Genomic DNA, 19011 nt, shown 5'->3' on the forward strand with positions numbered 1-19011 from the left:
GAAAATCAATAAAAGAAAGACAGAGAATGTACATAAAAGATAGGCAGACGGGTTAACAGTGGCGATGCAAGGAGTTGAGGTAGTGAAGATGGATGAGTTTTAATACCTGGGATCAGACATCGAAACCAATAGATGCACAAGAGAGGTGAAGAACAGAGTGCAGGTAGTGTGGAGGGGGTGGAGATGAGTGTCAGAGGTGGTTTGTGACAGAAGGATAGAAGCAAGAGTAAAAGGGAAGGTTGAGAAGGTGGTAGTAATAGGATATATAGTTTGGAGATGGTGGCACTGACAAAAAGACAGGACAGAGAAGAAATTGTAAAGATTTTCATCACCAAGATGGAGAAGATTATAAAGGGACAGCTCAGGTAGAGATGTTTTGGACATGTGCAGAGGAGGTATGGAGAATATTGAATATGGAGCTGCCAGCCAGAAGGAAAAAAAGACCACAGAGAAAATTCATGAACGTAATAAAGGAGGACATGGAGAAGGTAGTGTGACAGGGAAGGATACTAGGGATAGGGTGAGATGGAGGTAGACGATCAGTTTCCACATAGAAATGGTAAAAACAAACAAACAAACAAAAAAAAAAAACATTAAAATTGAGTCGATGGAACTACCACCTGTTGTAAGGCTGAAGCGCGCTCACACACAGGAACGAGTACGTAAGGGCGTGGTGCTTGGCCATCTGACCGGCTTGGCGGGTTTTGATTGGCTGTGCCGGTTTCACAACGCCGAGTGTCGGCGGGGTAGGTCACGTGACAGCATCTGCTGCTGCTGGCTGAGCGAAGCGTGTTAGCAGGTAAACGAAAGCTTCAGATTTGTTATGTTTGAATATTTTTTTATTATTATTAAGTCGTTTTGAGAGTTCAGGTATTTTATTGTGTATTTTTTGTTTATTTTAACGAACTCGATGGGCCTGTTCAAAAACATTATTCGGCTATTAGTCGTCTAACTAACTGCGTTGTATCCGTGCTGAGCGGTGCTGCTTTGTATGCGGACGGGCCGTTCGCACGCCGGGCAGTCGGCATGCCGCCTGTCTCTGGCTCCTGATTACTGCCCAAACAAATCTTAATAACTTTTCTCCCCGAATTATGTGCCTATAAATATATTAAGGGACACGGACAGTTAAAAATGTCAACGAACCACGCAACTCGTTTTAGTTTCAGTTGTTAGCTTGTTGCTAACGTTAGCCACATCTCCCATGAAGTGACTAACGTTAGCTCGTTGGGCTACACAAAGGGGAGCATGGCAGCGCTTGTCACGTTTGTTTATTTTTTGGTTGCTACCCCAGACGGACTGTACATAGAATAGACATATTGGCAGACAGGTTAGGATATTGATACTCTACACACGGCTTGTGGTAGTTTAACGAAGAAATTTGCGTGTTACTCGCACACGGAACAAAGACTAGCAGTTAGCCGGGCTGCTGCTATCGTGAGCTAGTTTGACCTAACATAAACGTTAGCCTCTGTGGTTCATGCTTCTGTCGAGTTTATCACACAAATAAGAGTGACTCTGATATTTAATACGTATAATTAAGGCAAAAATAAACACTGCTATCTGTATATGTACGCCGCACGCAAATGCTTTGCCAGATAACGCTTTCCTGTGGATTTTATTTAAGAACCCACGCTGCCTGACAAATTGTCACTTGGTTGTATTATTAGCTACAGCCAGTTGCTTTGTTCGATACTATTCAGGCTGTGTTTGTGCGTTTGTTTTTCGCCTTTTTAAAAAGCCTGTATTTCTGTTGTTGTTGGCTATCTTTTATGCACATTTTTGATATATATAAAAGATGTTAATACCAGTATTAAAATATAGCGGTGCACTGAGTGTTTTTGTGTGGGAGAATAAGGCAGGGCTGTAAGCTGACACCCAACAGGCCCCTCTGGGCTGGCTAAATTTAAACGGGGATGTAGGGAGCGACAGATGGGGGTTATAGTCTTACATGGTATACTAGTGAGTCGGTCTGTTTATATTAAGTGTACAGTATCAGCACCGTAAGTAAGGAAAGTTTACTTACATTGCGATTTTCAAGAGCAAAAAGTGACGTGTTTTATATTACAAAATAAAATACAGCAGTTAAAGCAAAAGTAACACCCAGGTATTTGAAAGCTGGGAGAACTGAAGATGTCCAAGAGTTTCACTTACCTTAGGACCAAAGGGGCACGAATAAGAACTTCAATTTTTTTTGTATTAATAGACAGATAATCGGCTGCCATCCTGTTCTTCATAATATGGATGTAGTCCAAGTTAAACTAGGATCTGTCCAAGTGGCAGCATATACAAGGGAAACAAGTGGGCCCTAGGATGGAACCTTGGTGGTATGCCACAAGATAAAGCAGCAGAAAAGGACCGAAAATTAGCAAAACCATCTGAAAAGGTCCAGAGCAAGAAAGAGATGCCCACCCAAGTTCTAAGTCTCTCATTCAGGATACCATAATCAGCTGGGCAATAGAGACATCCAATAGTGCAAGAACCAAATATTCATGTGCATCATTGACTTTGAGTTTCAAATTATATATACTGCACATTTATTTATTGTTTTCTTACTAAGGGGTAATGATGCCGTACCATCTGACTTTCGTTTCACCTTTGCTTCTGTATCCTTTGTCTTTCAGATTTTTCTATTTTGTACATACATTGTTTTGTATATACTGTATATGATGACTTCACTGGTCAGCAATCAAGCCCGGGGTACTCGGGACAAAACGCTGCCCACCACCACACAAACAACACAGCAACAGAAACAGATACAGGTAGGTGATTGTCATTGGAAATACAGAGTTATTAAGCAAAATAGTCTTTTAACTTCAATAAAATATTGCATCTCTTAGTCTTAAATGTAATTTTTCACTTTTAAATGATTTTAACCCACTTTTCATTAAAATATATAAACAATCCAAATGCTTTTAAAAACATTTAAATGTAAGATTCAGATGGTGAAAGAAGCTAGCTTATGTTCTTGATTCTCATTAAGCTCTGTTTGTTTGCCAGGCCACAGCAGAACAGATTCGTTTAGCCCAAGTGATTTATGACAAAAACGATGCTGATTTTGAAGACAAAGTCAAACAGGTAATGTTTGTTCATATTTTGTGCGTAGAGAAATTATCTTCTGGGTCACCAGGATATATTTTCCTGGATTTAAAACTTAACTGTGTTTGTTTTCTTTTTTTTCCTATGCTGTGACTTTCACAGCTAATTGAGGTCACTGGAAAGACTCAAGATGAGTGTATGGTAGCCCTCCATGACTGCAATGAAGATGTAAACAGAGCCATCAATTTCCTGCTGGAGAGCACCTCTGACACAGTAAGTATGCTCCATCCCCAAAACATGTGTTGTGCTTGCTTTTTACATATGAATTGATTATTGCTGTTTTGGGAGAGACTAAATCATGATGCAAAAGTAGAAGTACAAATGCATTTTGTAGCACCATCATGATGTTCTGTTCAACTCTCAGACCTCTTGGGAGACTGTAGGAAAGAAGCGCAGCCTTGGGAAAGAAGGAGGACCTTCAGAGATAAAGGAGAGCAGGGAGAAGAAGGGAGAGAGGGAGGCCAGTCGTGGGCGTGGAGGGTCCACCAGAAGGGGCAGAGGCATCAGCCGAGGACGTGAGGGTAAGAAAAAGACACGTTGTGTGCCTTTGATTAAAAACTTAATCTTTCACATCGAGGATAATGTCATTATTTTGGCTCAGTGTTAATTATGACTTTTCCATCATCATATTTTCCTCATCATTTTTTTTTGTTGTTGAATTTCAGGTCGGTCAGAGGAGAATGGATTTGATGTGGCTCCTGGTGAGAGAGGAGGAGACCGTGGACGCAGGGGACGCGGTAGAGGTAAGCATTGGAGAGTAACGCATGTCAGATTTATTAAACATATCCAAATGCAGAGTTGGATTATAAGGTGACGTGAAAAGAATGCTAACTGTAGTTACCAGGTTCATGTTCCCTGATGTGATCGGCATCGTATTTGTCTGTTGTGCTTCAAAATTTAAGTCCACCAATTCCATGTGCTTGCTTGAATGGGCGTTTGATGCATACAGTCACTAAAATGCAAAAATGGAACGGGGCCAAAGATGCACAATAAAGCGAAAGAGAAAGTACTACACCAGCAACAGAGCCTCATTTACGTGCCATAAATGATTTAGCCTACAGGAAATGGTAACTGTAAGTGGATGGTTATCAGCTGATTTAAGAGCATTAAGTCAAAACATTTCCTCATGCTTTTTAGTAGTTCTGCTACAGCCTTGATGATACTTTCTGTATCTGCAACTCCACCGGGGTTTGTTCAGAGTCGAGTGATGTAAATTTCATAATCAGTGAGTGTGAGGGTCTGCATGTTTGTTGTGACCGCACAGACTCATCCGAGGAGAATTTACTTTACAATGCAACTATGCATGCCCACTAGGCAGTTGATTTAAAAGAGCCACCTGTCTTCAGCTGTCCATGTCTGCAATTCAATATCTTTTTAAAAAGTGTATAAAATGGCTGACAACTCTTACTCCTGTTCTTAAATTCAGATACAAATTTTAATGAAGCTACAAACTTAAAATGAAGTCAACAGACAGAAACACCACAACCTGTTTTGAGTTGATGATGGATCACTGTAACCACTCCCCACACAAATTGTTTTTAGATTGCAGAGGTGTGCACATGCCCTGACATGAAAATTTAGTCAATCTATTGCTAATCATATATTTTTTTTTTCTTCAATGCACTAATGGGAAACTTAGCTGAGAAGTCACTGACAATCGTTTGTCCCAAGGCTTGATATTCTTAAAAATGCTTAATGAGGAATTTAGACTCAAGTGACTTGGTTTGCGTTGTTCATATGGTTGTTTTGCTGCATTTTCAGTTGCAGGGGTTCGTGGCAGAGGAAGAGCAGCTGTTGGTAACAGGTTCTCTTCACAGGGAATGGGGTAAGAATATGCATCATGTAAAGGTTTTACAAAAGGAGGTGATGATGTTGATTACAAGCACATATCTTAAAAACAAGTGTGTGTGGAAAAATATGTTTCTGAATCTCCTTGATTGAAAATTTGTTCTGCCTCCCGTTATCAGTAAAAACAGATGTCTTTCAATTTGCTCAGTTTTTTTTTGTTTTTTTTGTTTTGCTTTTTCACACTGCTGCTTTTTTTTTTTTCTCCAGAACCTTCAATCCTGCTGACTACTCTGCTAACGCTGGCGCTCGCCAGGAGGCATGGGAAGGAGATGGCAACGAAGCTGCTGAGGAAGCTGGTAAAGAAAATAGTCAGGCATACACTGATTTTTCTTGCAATATATACTTTTTAGTGTCCACTTTCTACATTTGAGCAAATGTCTAGTTTTCGACTATTTCAGAATTGCCACAAGAAATTACAAAAACACTAATTTGGCTATGCTTCTGTTTTAAATAGGGACATGGGGAGGCAACCCAGAAGACTGGAGTTCAGAAGACTGGAATGAAGATGTAAGGCACTGCTTTTCAGTGAAAGTGTATTACAGCACTTTAAATCTGCGCATTTGTGCTTAAAGTCTAGTGTTGCTGTCTAATGATGTTAGTTAACTAAGTCCTGTTGTTAGAGGGTGACTTGATGTGGCTCTGGGAGGTTTTTGAATGCTGTACTAATATCTTCATCTTTCACACAGTTATCTGAGACCAAAGTATTCACTGCCTCTTCTGCCCCAACAAATCACATCACACCTGGAAACAAGTAAGCCCTTCATAAGTCATTGGCACCTTGAAAGAACACATAGAAATTGTTTAATTTTGGAGAATGGCATTTTATTTAATCAACACTGTTATTCCTTCTTTCCTCCTTCCAAACCTTTCTACTTTCACTCTTCACTCCACTTTCTGTGTGCTCTCCTGTTTCCTGCTTGTTCCCAGTGTGGACCTGGCTGGCATACTTCCTAAGGCTGGAGTGGGTGTAGGGAGTTCTGTGGACTCCGATTTGGGGGCGATAGTCGATGGCCCCTCAGCTGAGGATTTAGGCCAAAGCCTGGTGTTTACCAATTCACATCACAATGGACGCACTGCAACACACAGCTACGCACATGCCACAGCCAACAGCTATGCCCATGCAGCTTCTGGCAGTACCACCTACGCACATGCTGCACTGGTATTCATAACTATACTCTATAGATTTATAGACCTTAATACAATATACATTCAGATATATCCTCATTGCCTTTTTCTTCTGTCTCCCTGTCAGTCCTCAGTCCTAGGTTCTGGTTTTGGGTCACTGAATGCACCCAAGCAGGCACCTGCCCCTGACATCCGGACATCAGAGCAGCTGAATGGGCCTCGGCTTGGTCAAAGAACCAGTCAGATGTTGGCCACCACCAGCAATAGCAGCATTTCCAAAGACCAAGGGCAGTCTCCAATGCAAGCTCCTGCTCCTGCCCCCTCTCCCTCTGCAGACAACAAGGCTCAAAGACTGGAGAATGGCTCTGTTACTGCCCAACACTGTAAGTTTATCTCAGAGTAGTTAGGAATCCAAAACAGAAAGATGTTATTAGGTTTGGAAGCATTTGTTAAAGAAGGGAGTAAAACCCAGAGGTATGGTGAATTTCAGTATTGTAGTCATGGTAATGAATGTATATTTGTCTCCCTTTGTCTTCAGCGGAGATGAAGCTTCAGCCAGAGCCATCAGTGGTGCTCAGCCAGCTGGCTCAACGGCAACAGCAGTCCACAATCCTTCCCACCACAGAGCCTTTGGGCCCTGTCCAGGCACATGCTCCACAGGCCCCCACACCGCCAGGTAGGCCTGCAAAATAGAACTATCCTGTACCACTAAAAGTGTGATTGTAGGCTGTTGCCACCTATAGAGTAGAGAGACAGTGAAATATGTAGTGCTCCTACAAAAAAGATACATAACAGGATGTCGAGTTAGTCAATTGCTTTATTGCTATACCGTGCTGTTGTTGTTGTGACTATAATGACATGGTGAATGGTCATGGTGCTTTTATTCTCATTCAGGTCATGAGTCCTCTGTCCCTCCTGTAAGAGACAGCGCTTCTCCAGGAGTGAAGCTGCCAGGCATGGAGCCTTTGACCACAGAGCCTCCTCAGCGCCAAATAAAGACCCAGAGACGCAGAGCGCCTCCTCCCTCAAAAGTAAGCCTCTTTGATATTTAGACTTTGAACCTTTTTATGTGGCAGAAAATGTAAACGAGAAATGACAAAAGAGCTGTATTCATTCTAAGAGGAGATAGAAACCGAAAGTCAGTCATTTATCTCCTCTTAAGGGGTTTACAAGGCAGGTCTGCTAGTTAACCAGTTATATGAGCAGACTTAATGAGGTAGTTTCCACAGCCTTATGCTCCCCTTACTACACACACAGGTATGCAAACTTTTTTTTTTTTTTTTTTAAAGAATAGACTGCTCATACTTGACTCCTCCCGGTGCTTGTTTATCTGCTAGTCTTGAAGTAGCAGTAGACCAGAATATTCAGCTATTTATGTGTTCTTTTGTTGGCTTTGTTTTCAACTCGGTGTCTTTGTTGTTACAAATAATGACTTTTCACACCTCTCTGGTTACTGTTTGGACAGTAGCCACCGCTAAGCTGCAAGCATGAGGTCGTGCTCACCTTTTACTACATCTGCTCTTGAGTGAGCAGCAGCAGCTGGTGCTTATGCTCAAATCAGCATCACATTGTGTCCTGACCTTCAGTTACTTTTTTTTTTCTTTTTTTTTTTTTAATGGGACTGTTTTAACTCAGATTGAACACTGACAAAATGTTGGTAAAATAAATGTTTTCACAATCAATTTTTTGTAATAAAGAACAGAAACCTACCCCAAATCCAAAATTAGATCAGTTCTGATTACTCGCCCTTCTGTCGTCTTTAGATTCCATCGTCAGCAGTGGAGATGCCGGGATCGGCAGATGTGTCTGGTCTTAATGTTCAGTTTGGAGCTCTAGACTTTGGGTCTGAGGCTAGCAGTGGAACATCAGATGTGGTACCAACTGAGTTGGCCAGGGAACACACGCCTGTTCAGGCCCCACCAGCCATGCCAGTTCCTACTGCTATTCCCACACAGCCGCCTCAGAATAGCCTGTTCTCTAAGCCAGGAGCTGTGAGGTATGTGTTTGTCATGCAAGCATGTTGGTTTATGTGAGGTATTTGTTATGTGTGGGGTTTTTTATGTTTTGTTTTGTTTTTTGTTTTGTTTAATTCCCCATGTTGTGGATATAATACTGGCAAACCGGGTGATCACAACACTTTAAATTCCAGGGACTAAAATCACCACAACTCTTTTTGTTTTGCAGTGTAGCCCAGAGCCCTAAAAACATTCAGGAAACTTGGTTTTAAAAAAAAATGTTAAACCTCAGATTCAGAAAAGTCTTGTTGTCCAAAGAAAGTTCTTGATGTTGAATTGAACCAGTTATTTTATTTTATTTTATTTTATTTTTTTAAATTAAATTAAATTTAGCCTTTTCATGACTCCATCAGGAACCCTTTGCAACTTTGCTTACATTTATTTAATGTTATTTATTTTTGGAGACCCTATACTACTTTATGTCTCCCCCAACACCAAATCTCTATTTGTCCTTTAAACAGTGAACACATGAGCAGCTTATCTTCTGTAACGGACCCCAACTTCCCTTCACCCTCTTTGGGCTTACCTAGTGCCACGCCCACACCCTCCCTTGGTCTCCCCAGTGCTGCTGCGCCACCCTCCTCTTCAGCCCCAACCACAGTCAGCCGGGTGGAGAGCAGCGTCCCGAGGTCCCTACCCCCTCATCTTGGGTACTCACAGAGCAAAGATATCCCATCGGCTCCTGGTGGGCCTCTGACGGTGAGTATAAACCTTTTTTTTTCTCAGGTCTCAAACAGAATAAAGATTTTGGCAACTACTTAAATGTTATTTGCCTGAAAGCTGAATGATGAAACCAAGTCTTTAAACGTTTTCTCTCTTAGAATGGCTACACTGGTATGAAGACACAGAGCACACAAGACGGTAAGTACTATTGTCAGTAATGTAAAAATGCACTCACGTGGCCAATAAAGTCTGGTATAATGAACATTGATTGCTTAATGCTGAGGAGGAAATGGAAAGATGCATCTTAGCGAAAGTTGTGGTTTGATAAATGCCGTTTTTATAGCCATCCCATCTCATTTTCTTTTTCACCCTGATTCTGTTCAATTCTTTTCCTTCTCATACAGTAACTTAAAAAAAAAAAAGATAAATAGACCAAATTTTGCCCCAGATTAATCTTTCTAATTTTAAACCAGGCACAGCATCATCTAGGACAGTGAAAACTGAGTCTCCCATTATGACAAGTGACAGCAGCCCTGGCCACCACATCCCTTCTCCTGCAGTTACAGCTTCCCACTCAACATCCATCTCATCGCTCAGCAGGTAAGGAGCGGCTTGGCTGCACTTTGATGTTTTTGCCTGGAGATGATGATGCTTACAAGCACATATCTAAATCATTTAATGTGGACATATTTTTCACTGAATCTCCCTGCTTCCTGATCACACACCCATTTTGAAGTGCTTTTGCAGATTTATCAGATTTCAGCAGGCTGACAGACTCGCTTTATTCTCTTTGTAGTCACACAAGCAGTACGCACTCATCTGGGTCGACCCTCTCTACGACTTCCTCCCTTACGGTAAACAGATGCTTAGTATGTTTGGATTTTATAATTTTATTTTAATCCAAAATTTAACTAAGCTCCAGAGCTTACAAACAAACAAACAAAAAGAAAATGCGTTCTCTGCTTTTATTCTTTCAGACGAGTAACGAGGAGAGTAGCAGCGGAAACATCCATGCCTTTACTTCGCCATCGTCCAGCCAGGTTGTTAATCCCAATCCTTCAGCTCCCCCCGTTGTCAGTAGTTCTGCCACCAATGGTCTGCATCCATCTGGAGCACCTGGACTAATTCCAAATGGCACAAACGCCACACTCTCAGCTGCCGGCAGCCGCACAGCACCCCTGCTCACCACCACCTCCGGTATGATCTTTACTACCATAACACCACGATGGACGTTAAAACTAAAATATCATACTCAATTCTTTTTTTTTTTTTCTTTTTTTTTTTTTCTTACTATGAATTATTATTTTAATCTGGCTGTTTTGGACACTTAACTGAGACTGTACTTATCTGTAAATGGTTTTGTTCATTCAGTGCATAACATGTCCTTTGTGGTGTCTGCTCCAGGTAAAGCTCCTCCCAACTTGGCCCAAGGAGTGCCACCTCTCCTGGCCAACCAGTACATCATGGGCCCTGGTGGATTGCTCCCTGCATATCCGGTAGCTATTTAACTGTATCATATAATTACTTGTTTGTATTACTCTTGATCCCATGAATTTTTAAGGGAAAGGAAAGACTTAGGCTACGTCCACACGTACACAGGCATTTTTGAAAACGGAGATTTTCTGTTTTCGTTTTAAAAAACACAGAAATGAAGGAAAACACTGCTAGGAACATGCCAAAGCAACAGGTGGCGCTATATTCCTAACCGTGTAGAAATGTTGGCCAATCAGAAGTCTAGAAGCCTCGGTGGGAAATAGTAAACAAAGATGGGGCATAGAAGCAGAACCGAGTCGTATGTGTGGAGGGACAGTAACTGTGTGTATATGTAAGCATTTAAACACTGCAGAGAGTACAATTAACAGTATTGTAGAAATTCATTTCACCGAAATAATAACGTGGCGCACAGTGTGACGTCACAAAAGGCGCACACCTTTGATGCTGCGTTTTCTCCGTTGTTCTCGCCCACACGTAAATGCAAAAACTGAGTTTTTGAAAATATCCACCCTGGCAGGCGTTTTTAAAAATCTCCGTTTTCAGTGACCGAAAACGCCGTTTACGTGTGGACGAAAGGTGCAAACGCATATAAAAATCTGCGTTTTCAAAAATACCCGGGTACGTGTGGACGTAGCCTTAATATGGATACTAAAGATAGATTAATTGGGTGTCCTCTTTAAAAAAATAAAAATAAAAAATGCAGGTTTTTCTAGAAGTGCAGAAACTGAACAGAGGGATTGAATTTTCTCTTTATTCTATAGAGGTTTTTAGTCATTTGGGAAGATTTTGATCATGTACTGAATACACTCATTAGCAGCTAGTTAAGATAAAAGGCTTTGTAGGCATAAGCGATGTTTATTAGAGACTCCGACATCTGCTAAATAACCATTGTCCTAATTTCAACAGCAGATATATGGATATGAGGACTTGCAAATGCTGCAGTCGCGTCTTCCTTTGGTGAGTCTGTTGCTTAACTTAACCTTTAATAATGCCTTAATGTTAGTTGCTTTTTAACATGAGAAATATCTATGAGTATTTTGGTCTAGACAACCCAAAATGTGATGTCCACATATGTGGACGCCAGGTCCTAGGAGGTTAATGCTGTTTGTCTTTTTAATTATTAATTATTTTCCTCTTTCTGGACAGGACTACTATGGTGTAACATTCCCTGGTGCTACAACTGCTATGCCTGGTAGAGATGGACTTGCTAATAACCCATATTCAGGTAGATCAAATTTTATTCTCCTTTGCACTTGATCATTTTGACTTGATGACTTTGGTTAAGCACTTTTTTTTATATAGATTATGTTGAACTGAAATTTTCTGTTGCCTGTAGGTGATTTTTTTTTTTTTTTTTTTTTTTTTTTTTTTTCTTTAAGGTGGGGGGGGGCCCATCTTAGTTTTTTTTCTAAGCTGTGTTTTTAATCTTTGCTATGGCTTGAAGCAAATGAAGGACATTTCCTAAGAACACCAGCCCAACAATATCCTGAAAGTCTGGTGTATTTGTTGCCTAAAGGGTGGTCATCTAAGAACTCTGTTTTTACTGATGGGGAATTGTGTACGGTGGAAAGCTGGAGTACCTGTTATAAGAGTAGAAATGAGGCTTTAGGGTTCATTTCCAATTTTGTCTTACCTTTCTTCTGTCTCTCCTGATTCTGCTCAGGTGAAGCAACAAAGTTTGGCAGGAATGACTCTTCATCTCCAGCTCCTCCAACCACCCTGTCTACAGCTGGGGTGCAGTCACAGCCCCAGCAGACACAGCAGACAGGCACACAAGGACAGGGGCAGGGTCAGAGCCAGGGTCAGCAGACACAGAACCAGGCCTTCCTCAACCCCCCTCTCCCTCCTGGCTACGGATACACTGGTAAGGGAAAAACAAAATCATGTTTAATCACATCGATGTCACTCATTTTAAGGTTTTTACACTATTAACCATTTGCACATCCTCCATCATTTCACAGGTCTGCCATATTATGCTGGTATGCCTGGAGTTCCCTCAGCTTTCCAGTATGCCCCCACTGTCTTTGTGCCTCCTGCCTCAGCCAAGCAGCCAGCAATGGGCCTGGCCAACCCCTCCAATCAGTACCACCAACAGCATCAGCCAAGTTATGGACAGCACGCATATGGCACAGGTAAGACCTGGACTAAACAGAGTTTTGTCTGGTTTGTTAGAATTCTATTATTATTGTAATAGTAGTTGTAATACATTAGTAAACTAAACTGATATCTCATCAACACAAAATGTAGTTATGAAGCTTAATTAGCTTAAAAGCTGGCATTATTGTGGGCTTTCTGGAACGTTATTTTGGTGTATTTTGAGACTCAAGTGTAAAAATAGACGTCAGACTAAATCAAGGTGTCTCTAGTGGGAGGGGAAAGTGAACTGAATTTCCAAACCTTTACACATGTACACCATATGCTGCATGTGCGTGTAGAGTTGGGCCTGTTTTGTTTTTGTTTGTTTTTTCTGCTTGTGCTGCATGCATAGCTCAAACCCCCTGCTAAAGTTGGACACAGCTCAGTATAGACAGCTGCCATTTCAGTCAGGTTACCTTACTGCCTCTCTCTCTCTCCTGCCCCCTCCCCCCTCTTTTTCCTTCCCATCCTCCTCCTTCACAAAATCTGCTCCTCATCCTCTCTCCCTCCCCCCTCTGCTTTGCTCTGCCTCCTCTGTTCTTCTATACTCTTCCTCCTCCCCCTTCAGCCTTTGATGACCTGTCTCAAGCCCACGGTGGGGAATACAGTAAGGCAGGGTATGGAAGCACTGCCCAGTCACAGGCCAAGTCAGCAGGCAGCGGTCCAGGGAAAGGTACATGCACGACACATGGTGCACACTCTAACAACACACAAACACACACACAGTTAGTGGGCGTTTTCCAGTGAGGAAAAACGGGTGTACTCACAATTGCAGATGATTCTACAGTCGAGAGCGTCCCGGAGAAAGGTGTGTATATGCAAGCATGTGATTGTACTTTCATGTGCAAATGGCTGGGTACATGCTAAAGGGCGGCGCGGAAGTGAGAAACATGCCTCTGCTCCTCCTCACTTACTATGCTTCTTCCTCCTGGCTGGCCTGTGTCCTACTAACAGTGGAAACTGGCATTTAGTTTAGAAGATAAGCTTATCAGCATTGAAGTGACACAGCTGCTGTTTTTTTGTTTGTTTTGTTTTTATGCATTCCCACTGATTTGTTGTTGCTTTTTCTGTTTTTGTCCTCCTTTCCCTCTGAAATCCCAACATTGTCTTTTCCTCTTTTTCCTTCTCCCCCTCTTTCATTTCTTTCCAGCACCAGGATTGTCAGGTTCAGGTACTAGTGGTGGAGTACCTGACATGGGAGGTTCAATCTACAGCAAAACACAGGTGTGTGTGTGTGTGTGTGTGTGTGTGGTCCACACGTCTAAGCATGATCTGTTTGTATATATCTAAAACAATGTGTTTTGTATGACATTTTTTAAGAGAGGTTTAATCATTTAAATGTGTGGTGCAAAGTTAACTGGTAAAAATACGTTATTTGTCCAAATGTTTCCTACTGGGGGGAGGGGGAGTTAAAACCTCATTGATAGATGCCAGCATTTCTATTTAATGACAGGAAAAATACTAAGCTGTAAAGGTAATGGATTATACCCAGTAAGAGCTCGGTAATGTTTTTCTGACAATTCTCTTTCTTGAATTGGAAGAGCTGTCTGATTCACATTTCCAGACTGTTCATGTATATTACACTGTCTTAAGTTCATTTCCTCAGTTCATCCACTCTCCACCCTATTTTAAAGCCCACTACATGACTGTTTTTATCCTTTGCTCATACCGAGGCTACTGGCTTATGGTTGGCTCAGAGTTCTGCATAGCTTTCACTTTGTTAGCTTCTTTAAACCGTTGGCGTGGTGAAATTGATTAAAATGTCTCGTTAGGTTTGTCTTGAACTCTTTGATACGGTTCCCCTGTAGTGTTCTTTAGCTTCCTCACTCATTGAAGAACTCACTAACAGCCACAGCCACATGCTAACAACGTGCGACTGCTCATAGCTTATGTTTGTGAGTTTGCATGCGACTTTACATACAGAGCAGCTTGAAGTCTCAACTTTTGACTTAGTCCATATACTCATCTGGTTAGTACAAACTTTGGCTACATATATTACCATAATCAAGCTCAGTTAGGTCCTCTTTAAATGATTCTGCTTGTCAAATGAAAATGTAGAAATGTGAGCATTTCCGTTTGAATGTCAAATGTTTTAAAATAAAGCTCGGATGAAGAACTGTTTGATTTCAGAAGAATATTAAATGGAAAGATTATGGATTAGATTGTTTTTGCCAGACATAAATGAATCTTTTGTTTGTTTTTTTTTGTTTGTTTTTTTTTTTGTAGTCATTTGACAAGCAGGGCTTCCACACAGGGACACCACCTCCCTTCAGCCTGCCTTCAGCACTAGGAGGAACGGGGCCCCTGAACCCTGGTGGTGCGCCTGGCTACGCCCCTGCACCTTTCCTGCACATTCTGCCTCCTCACCAACAGCCCCACTCCCAGCTGCTGCACCATCACCTCACACAGGACGGACAGGTAACCCTCCACAACCAGTGAAAAAATTTTTTTTATACATTAAACTTCGAGGTATTAGTTTTAGTATAGTTTAGTTTTGCTTTTGGTTTATCGTCTATTAAAAAGGCTGCTGTACCCTTACTAAATATTTTTCGTGCTAATCAAATAAGAAAAGTACTCAATGTGAACATCTGATTAAATTCTGCACCTGTGTTACTGCTTTTTTTTTTTTTTTTTTTTTTAACTCAGTTTGCAATGTTGTAAATCATATTAAAATGTTCACAAGTAAGACAGTTACAGGAACCGCAGTGCAGAAATGGAGATTACAATAAGAACTGCAATTAGGAAACAACACACTAAAATGGCTAACTGTTGGCCTTTTGTTAGTGGTTGTTGGAAAACTGTATTGAGAACTCTAAATATGTCAATCCAAAATGAGCAGAGTTTTGGGCATGACCAGAATATATGTGAATGGGTTCCTAAATGAGTACCACAATTTCGCCAGCAGGTATCAGGATTTGTAGGCTTCATTTTGGCCATTATCTCTGGGGTTCCAAAATATCTCATGACCACCTTCCATTTGAATTCTTTCCACAGCCCAGAGTTAGTCACGAGATGGGTTTCACCGAACACCTCTTCCCAGGCGTCCTCTGAGATTTGAGTGCCAGTCTCAGCTTCCCACCTTGCCTTAATATCCAAAGTTGCACTTGTACTGAAACGCATAAATGCGTTATAGAAATTGCTGATTAATTTTGGGGAGGAATTACTTTGAAATATTTTTAGAAATATTTCCTCAATGGGCGAGGGCTCCAAAACTTGCCTCCATTCTTTGTTTTGTCAAAAAACTTCTTAGCTGCAGAAATCTGAGAAAGTCAGAAGAAGGAAGCTGAAACTGACCTCTCAACTGTTCAAATGAGCTCAGGTGCCCATTCCTCACAACATGACAAAGTTTATGAAGCCCGTTATGTGACCATGCTCTGAAGCCAGAGTCTTCCACAATAGGAGAAAAACCCTGCAGGGAGGAGAGGCTTGATAAAATTGAAATTTCTTTTGGAAGACCGAATGATTGTCTGATTCTACGCCAAATCTTTAGTGTGACCCTCGTCCATTCCCCCATATGCACATTTTTAATTGAAATGTTAGAAAAAACCAGGGATTCCAATGATCTTTCGCATATTGTCTTGTCAATGTTTAGCCACGGAGTTTCAGACAGATCCCGCACCCATACAGTCAAGGGTCTCATCTGAGCTGCCCAGAAATAATATTTCAGATTTGGAACAGCCAACCCCCCCTGCAGTTTTGACAGTTTTAATGTTTGGAACTTGATCCTTGGGCGTTTGCCTTGCCATATAAATTTGGAAAAAAGTTTACCTAAATTATCAAATGTAGAGTTGGGAATGTTTATATTTGAAAAAGGTATAGAAGTCTTGGCAGTACATTCATACGTATACTCTCGATCCGACCCAAGAAAGACAGAGGCAGGACATAATTTACATAATTTACTTTTAAACAAGTCTGATAATAAGTGAGGAATTTGAATTCCTAAATACTTGATACCTTCCTTTGGCCATTTAAAGCCAGATTGCTCCTTGAATGTTTGTGAAATGTTTCCTCCTATATCCATTGCCAATGTTTTGTCAATATTAACTTTGTAACCAGAGAGGTAACCGTATGTACTAATAATTTCTTTTAAATGAGGTACACTGACTGCAGGATTTGAAATGTATAAAAGTACATCGTCTGCATAGATGGACAATTTATGCTGTTCTCCATTAATTGTAAGGCCCTGAATTTCATGTTCATCTCTAATCAGCTGCGCCAGAGGCTCAATACTTATATCGAACAGCAGGGGCGACAGTGGGCAACCTTGTCTACACCCACGTTCCAGTGGAAATCTGGCTGATATTGTTCCATTTAGCCGTACAGCCGCCATTGGGTTGGAGTAAAGAACCTGTATCCACTTAATTAAGTTTGGCCCAAATTTGAATCTTTCAAGTCTATGGGCCAAGTATTGCCAGGAAACCCTGTCGAATGCTTTGTGCGCATCAAGAGACAGAATCGTTCCTGCAGTTTTAAGGATTTTATTTGGCCTGTCACTATCGATCATCACTGAAAAGTTCTCCTTGATAATTCCTGGTTTTCTCCACTGTTGTTGTATATTTAGAATCTACACCCTCTTGTGTGATAAGTTCAATAGAATAGGGCTGACTAAAATGAATAATATAAGCACTTTGAAATTACACAAATTAAACACATCCACTGAATGGACTTCTTTTTCTTCATAGGGCGGTCCTGGTCAGCGCAGTCAGTCCAGCAGCATGCAGCAGAAAACCCAAGGCAGCAAGTCCAGCTATAGCAGCTCTGCATACTGGACAAACTGAGGAATGCTTCCATAATTTTCTTTTTTTTGTTTGTTTGTTTGTTTATTGTTGTTTTTTTTCTCCTCGTCTCCCTGAAAGGCTGTGTGTGTAAAGCTAAAACAGAAAAACAAACACACTACCCTCACAATGAGCAACCATGGGCTTCGTTGCCCTGCTCCCCCCACCTCCAAGTCCTCTTAAGTCTTTTGGGTTCTCTCTTCCCCCCCTTTTCAAAATTGGTTGTACATGTAAGATATTTATGTATTTATATATAAATATATATATATATACTGTATATGTAATAGTAGAACATGAAATGTGGTTGCTGCATTTTATTTTTGAAGGACTTTTTGTTTACTTTTTTCAAAACTGCAGGAAAAGATGTTACATTGAGACAAAATGAGATGTTAGTGAGAGAGTGAGTGAAGAAGAAAAACGACCCAAAACTTCCTGGAAGAAACCAGAAAAAGGAAAAGGAGAGAGCTATAGCACTGATTGCATTTGAGGACACTTCAGATGGGGGTGGGGTTTGTAATAACTAACTGCATCTGTCTCCTCTTTTTTTCTTTTTATACATGACTTCCTGAATGGCCGGGCTCGTCCCTCTGAGCTTCATTTTGTAGCTTCCTGTCTTTTCCCTCTTTCTTCTCTCCCTCTCCTCTGGAGAGCCGCCTACTCTCCCGGGGTCACTTTCTTTAAAGAAAGACCTGCCCATCTAAATTTTATATTTTTATTTAATTTTAACCCTCATTTTCTCGAAATAAAGTTCTGAGCAGTTGGTAACTGACTCCTTGTTTTATATGTATGTACATTTACACAAGTTAATCAAGTGGGTTTTCCTTGACTGACCCATGTCTTCAGACTCATTTTCAGTGTTTTAACATATTTACTTGTATTTACTGGGAATTATTTGTTTCGTATGAATGTCTATTTCACTACATAAATCATGAACAAATGTGTAGGCAAACGGCTAAATATTTTTTAACATAACAGTACAAAAAGGCCTTAAAACACAAAAGTTACCAGTGATAAACTGGTCATTTTTGGCAGCACAGTGGTGTGCACTGTTGCCTCAGTGAGAAGCTCCAGGGTGTCAATCCCCCTGCAGACTGGAGGCTTTCTATGTGGAGATTGCATATTTTCCCCAGGTGGGAATATTTGATCACTATTGTTAAATAATCTGCTCTTGTTCTTTGTGCCACCCACTGACAGTGAATGACTGTTAATGAAGATGGCTCCATGGTGTAGTAATTAGACTCTGATTCAAGACTAAGACACAAACTCTCTCAGGCTGTCCCAAGCTCAGATAAATTAGATTCCATTAAGAAGGCATGAGGTGTAAAATCTGGGCCAAATTGAACCTCCAGAGCCATCTGCTGTGGTTCAGTTCTAAGTACCAGAACTACTGCTGTCCTATTTTGATCTAATTTATACCTGTATGCTACAATGTTAAATGATAAAATCATCCTCAGTTCAAGTCCAAGAAAAAATATTTTCTTTCCATTTCTAAACTCGCATGAGATTCAGAGCAGAGTAGGTCCCTGACACGCAAGTTTAGCATTTTCTGTAATCTGGTCAGTGTAACTGTTCTCTGCAATAGTCTTTTAAGCCAGTTGGCCATATGGTGGCCCAGCTTGAGCAAGACACAGGTGGCTCTGATTACAGTGAATCCATCATAGCACTCTTTTTCCTTTTCCCATAAAATACCAAGTTTGTGATGTTAATGAAAGCTAAACTGATGCACGTTTAAAAGTTTATTAATCTCATCCTTGTTCTATGACAGGGCCTTTTATTTCAAGTGGCTGAATTTGTGCGGCACGGTGCATTGATGCATGGTGACTTTGTTAGTCTTGTGCACGTTCAGCACAGTACCATCA

General features: G+C 41.0%; 1 protein-coding gene across 2 annotated transcripts; it reads left to right on the forward strand.

Moving 5' to 3' along the window:
- The first annotated feature begins 704 nt into the window (after positions 1 to 704).
- On the forward strand, positions 705 to 17917 carry LOC146376222 (ubiquitin-associated protein 2-like). Of its 2 annotated transcripts, XM_084946465.1 has the most exons (29): positions 705 to 799; positions 2622 to 2759; positions 2998 to 3075; positions 3199 to 3309; positions 3461 to 3617; positions 3762 to 3839; positions 4858 to 4921; positions 5152 to 5240; positions 5399 to 5451; positions 5631 to 5695; positions 5872 to 6103; positions 6197 to 6452; positions 6608 to 6745; positions 6964 to 7100; positions 7833 to 8065; positions 8546 to 8783; positions 8906 to 8945; positions 9221 to 9347; positions 9544 to 9601; positions 9725 to 9944; positions 10152 to 10243; positions 11148 to 11198; positions 11388 to 11466; positions 11905 to 12105; positions 12203 to 12373; positions 12946 to 13050; positions 13528 to 13601; positions 14604 to 14795; positions 17060 to 17917. In XM_084946465.1, the coding sequence occupies exons 2-29, from the start codon at positions 2664 to 2666 to the stop codon at positions 17153 to 17155; spliced, it is 3531 nt and encodes a 1176-aa protein (XP_084802591.1). In that variant the 5' UTR covers positions 705 to 799; positions 2622 to 2663; the 3' UTR covers positions 17156 to 17917. The 2 variants fall into 2 exon arrangements, with proteins under 2 accessions (XP_084802591.1, XP_084802592.1); XM_084946466.1 differs by lacking the exon at positions 12946 to 13050.
- The last annotated feature ends 1094 nt before the right edge of the window (positions 17918 to 19011 follow it).

Source organism: Perissodus microlepis, chromosome 12, assembly GCF_051167445.1.
Source record: "Perissodus microlepis isolate ML-2025 ecotype Zambia chromosome 12, ASM5116744v1, whole genome shotgun sequence".
NCBI classification, from domain to species: Eukaryota; Metazoa; Chordata; class Actinopteri; order Cichliformes; family Cichlidae; genus Perissodus; species Perissodus microlepis.

Coding starts and splice junctions, on each gene's coding strand:
- LOC146376222 (XM_084946465.1), top strand. CDS start 2,664: ATGATGACTTCACTGGTCAGCAATCAAGCCCGGGGTACTCGGGACAAA. Junction 2,760..2,997: donor AGCAACAGAAACAGATACAG/GTAGGTGATTGT, acceptor TTTGTTTGCCAG/GCCACAGCAGAACAGATTCG. Junction 5,452..5,630: donor CAGAAGACTGGAATGAAGAT/GTAAGGCACTGC, acceptor TCTTTCACACAG/TTATCTGAGACCAAAGTATT.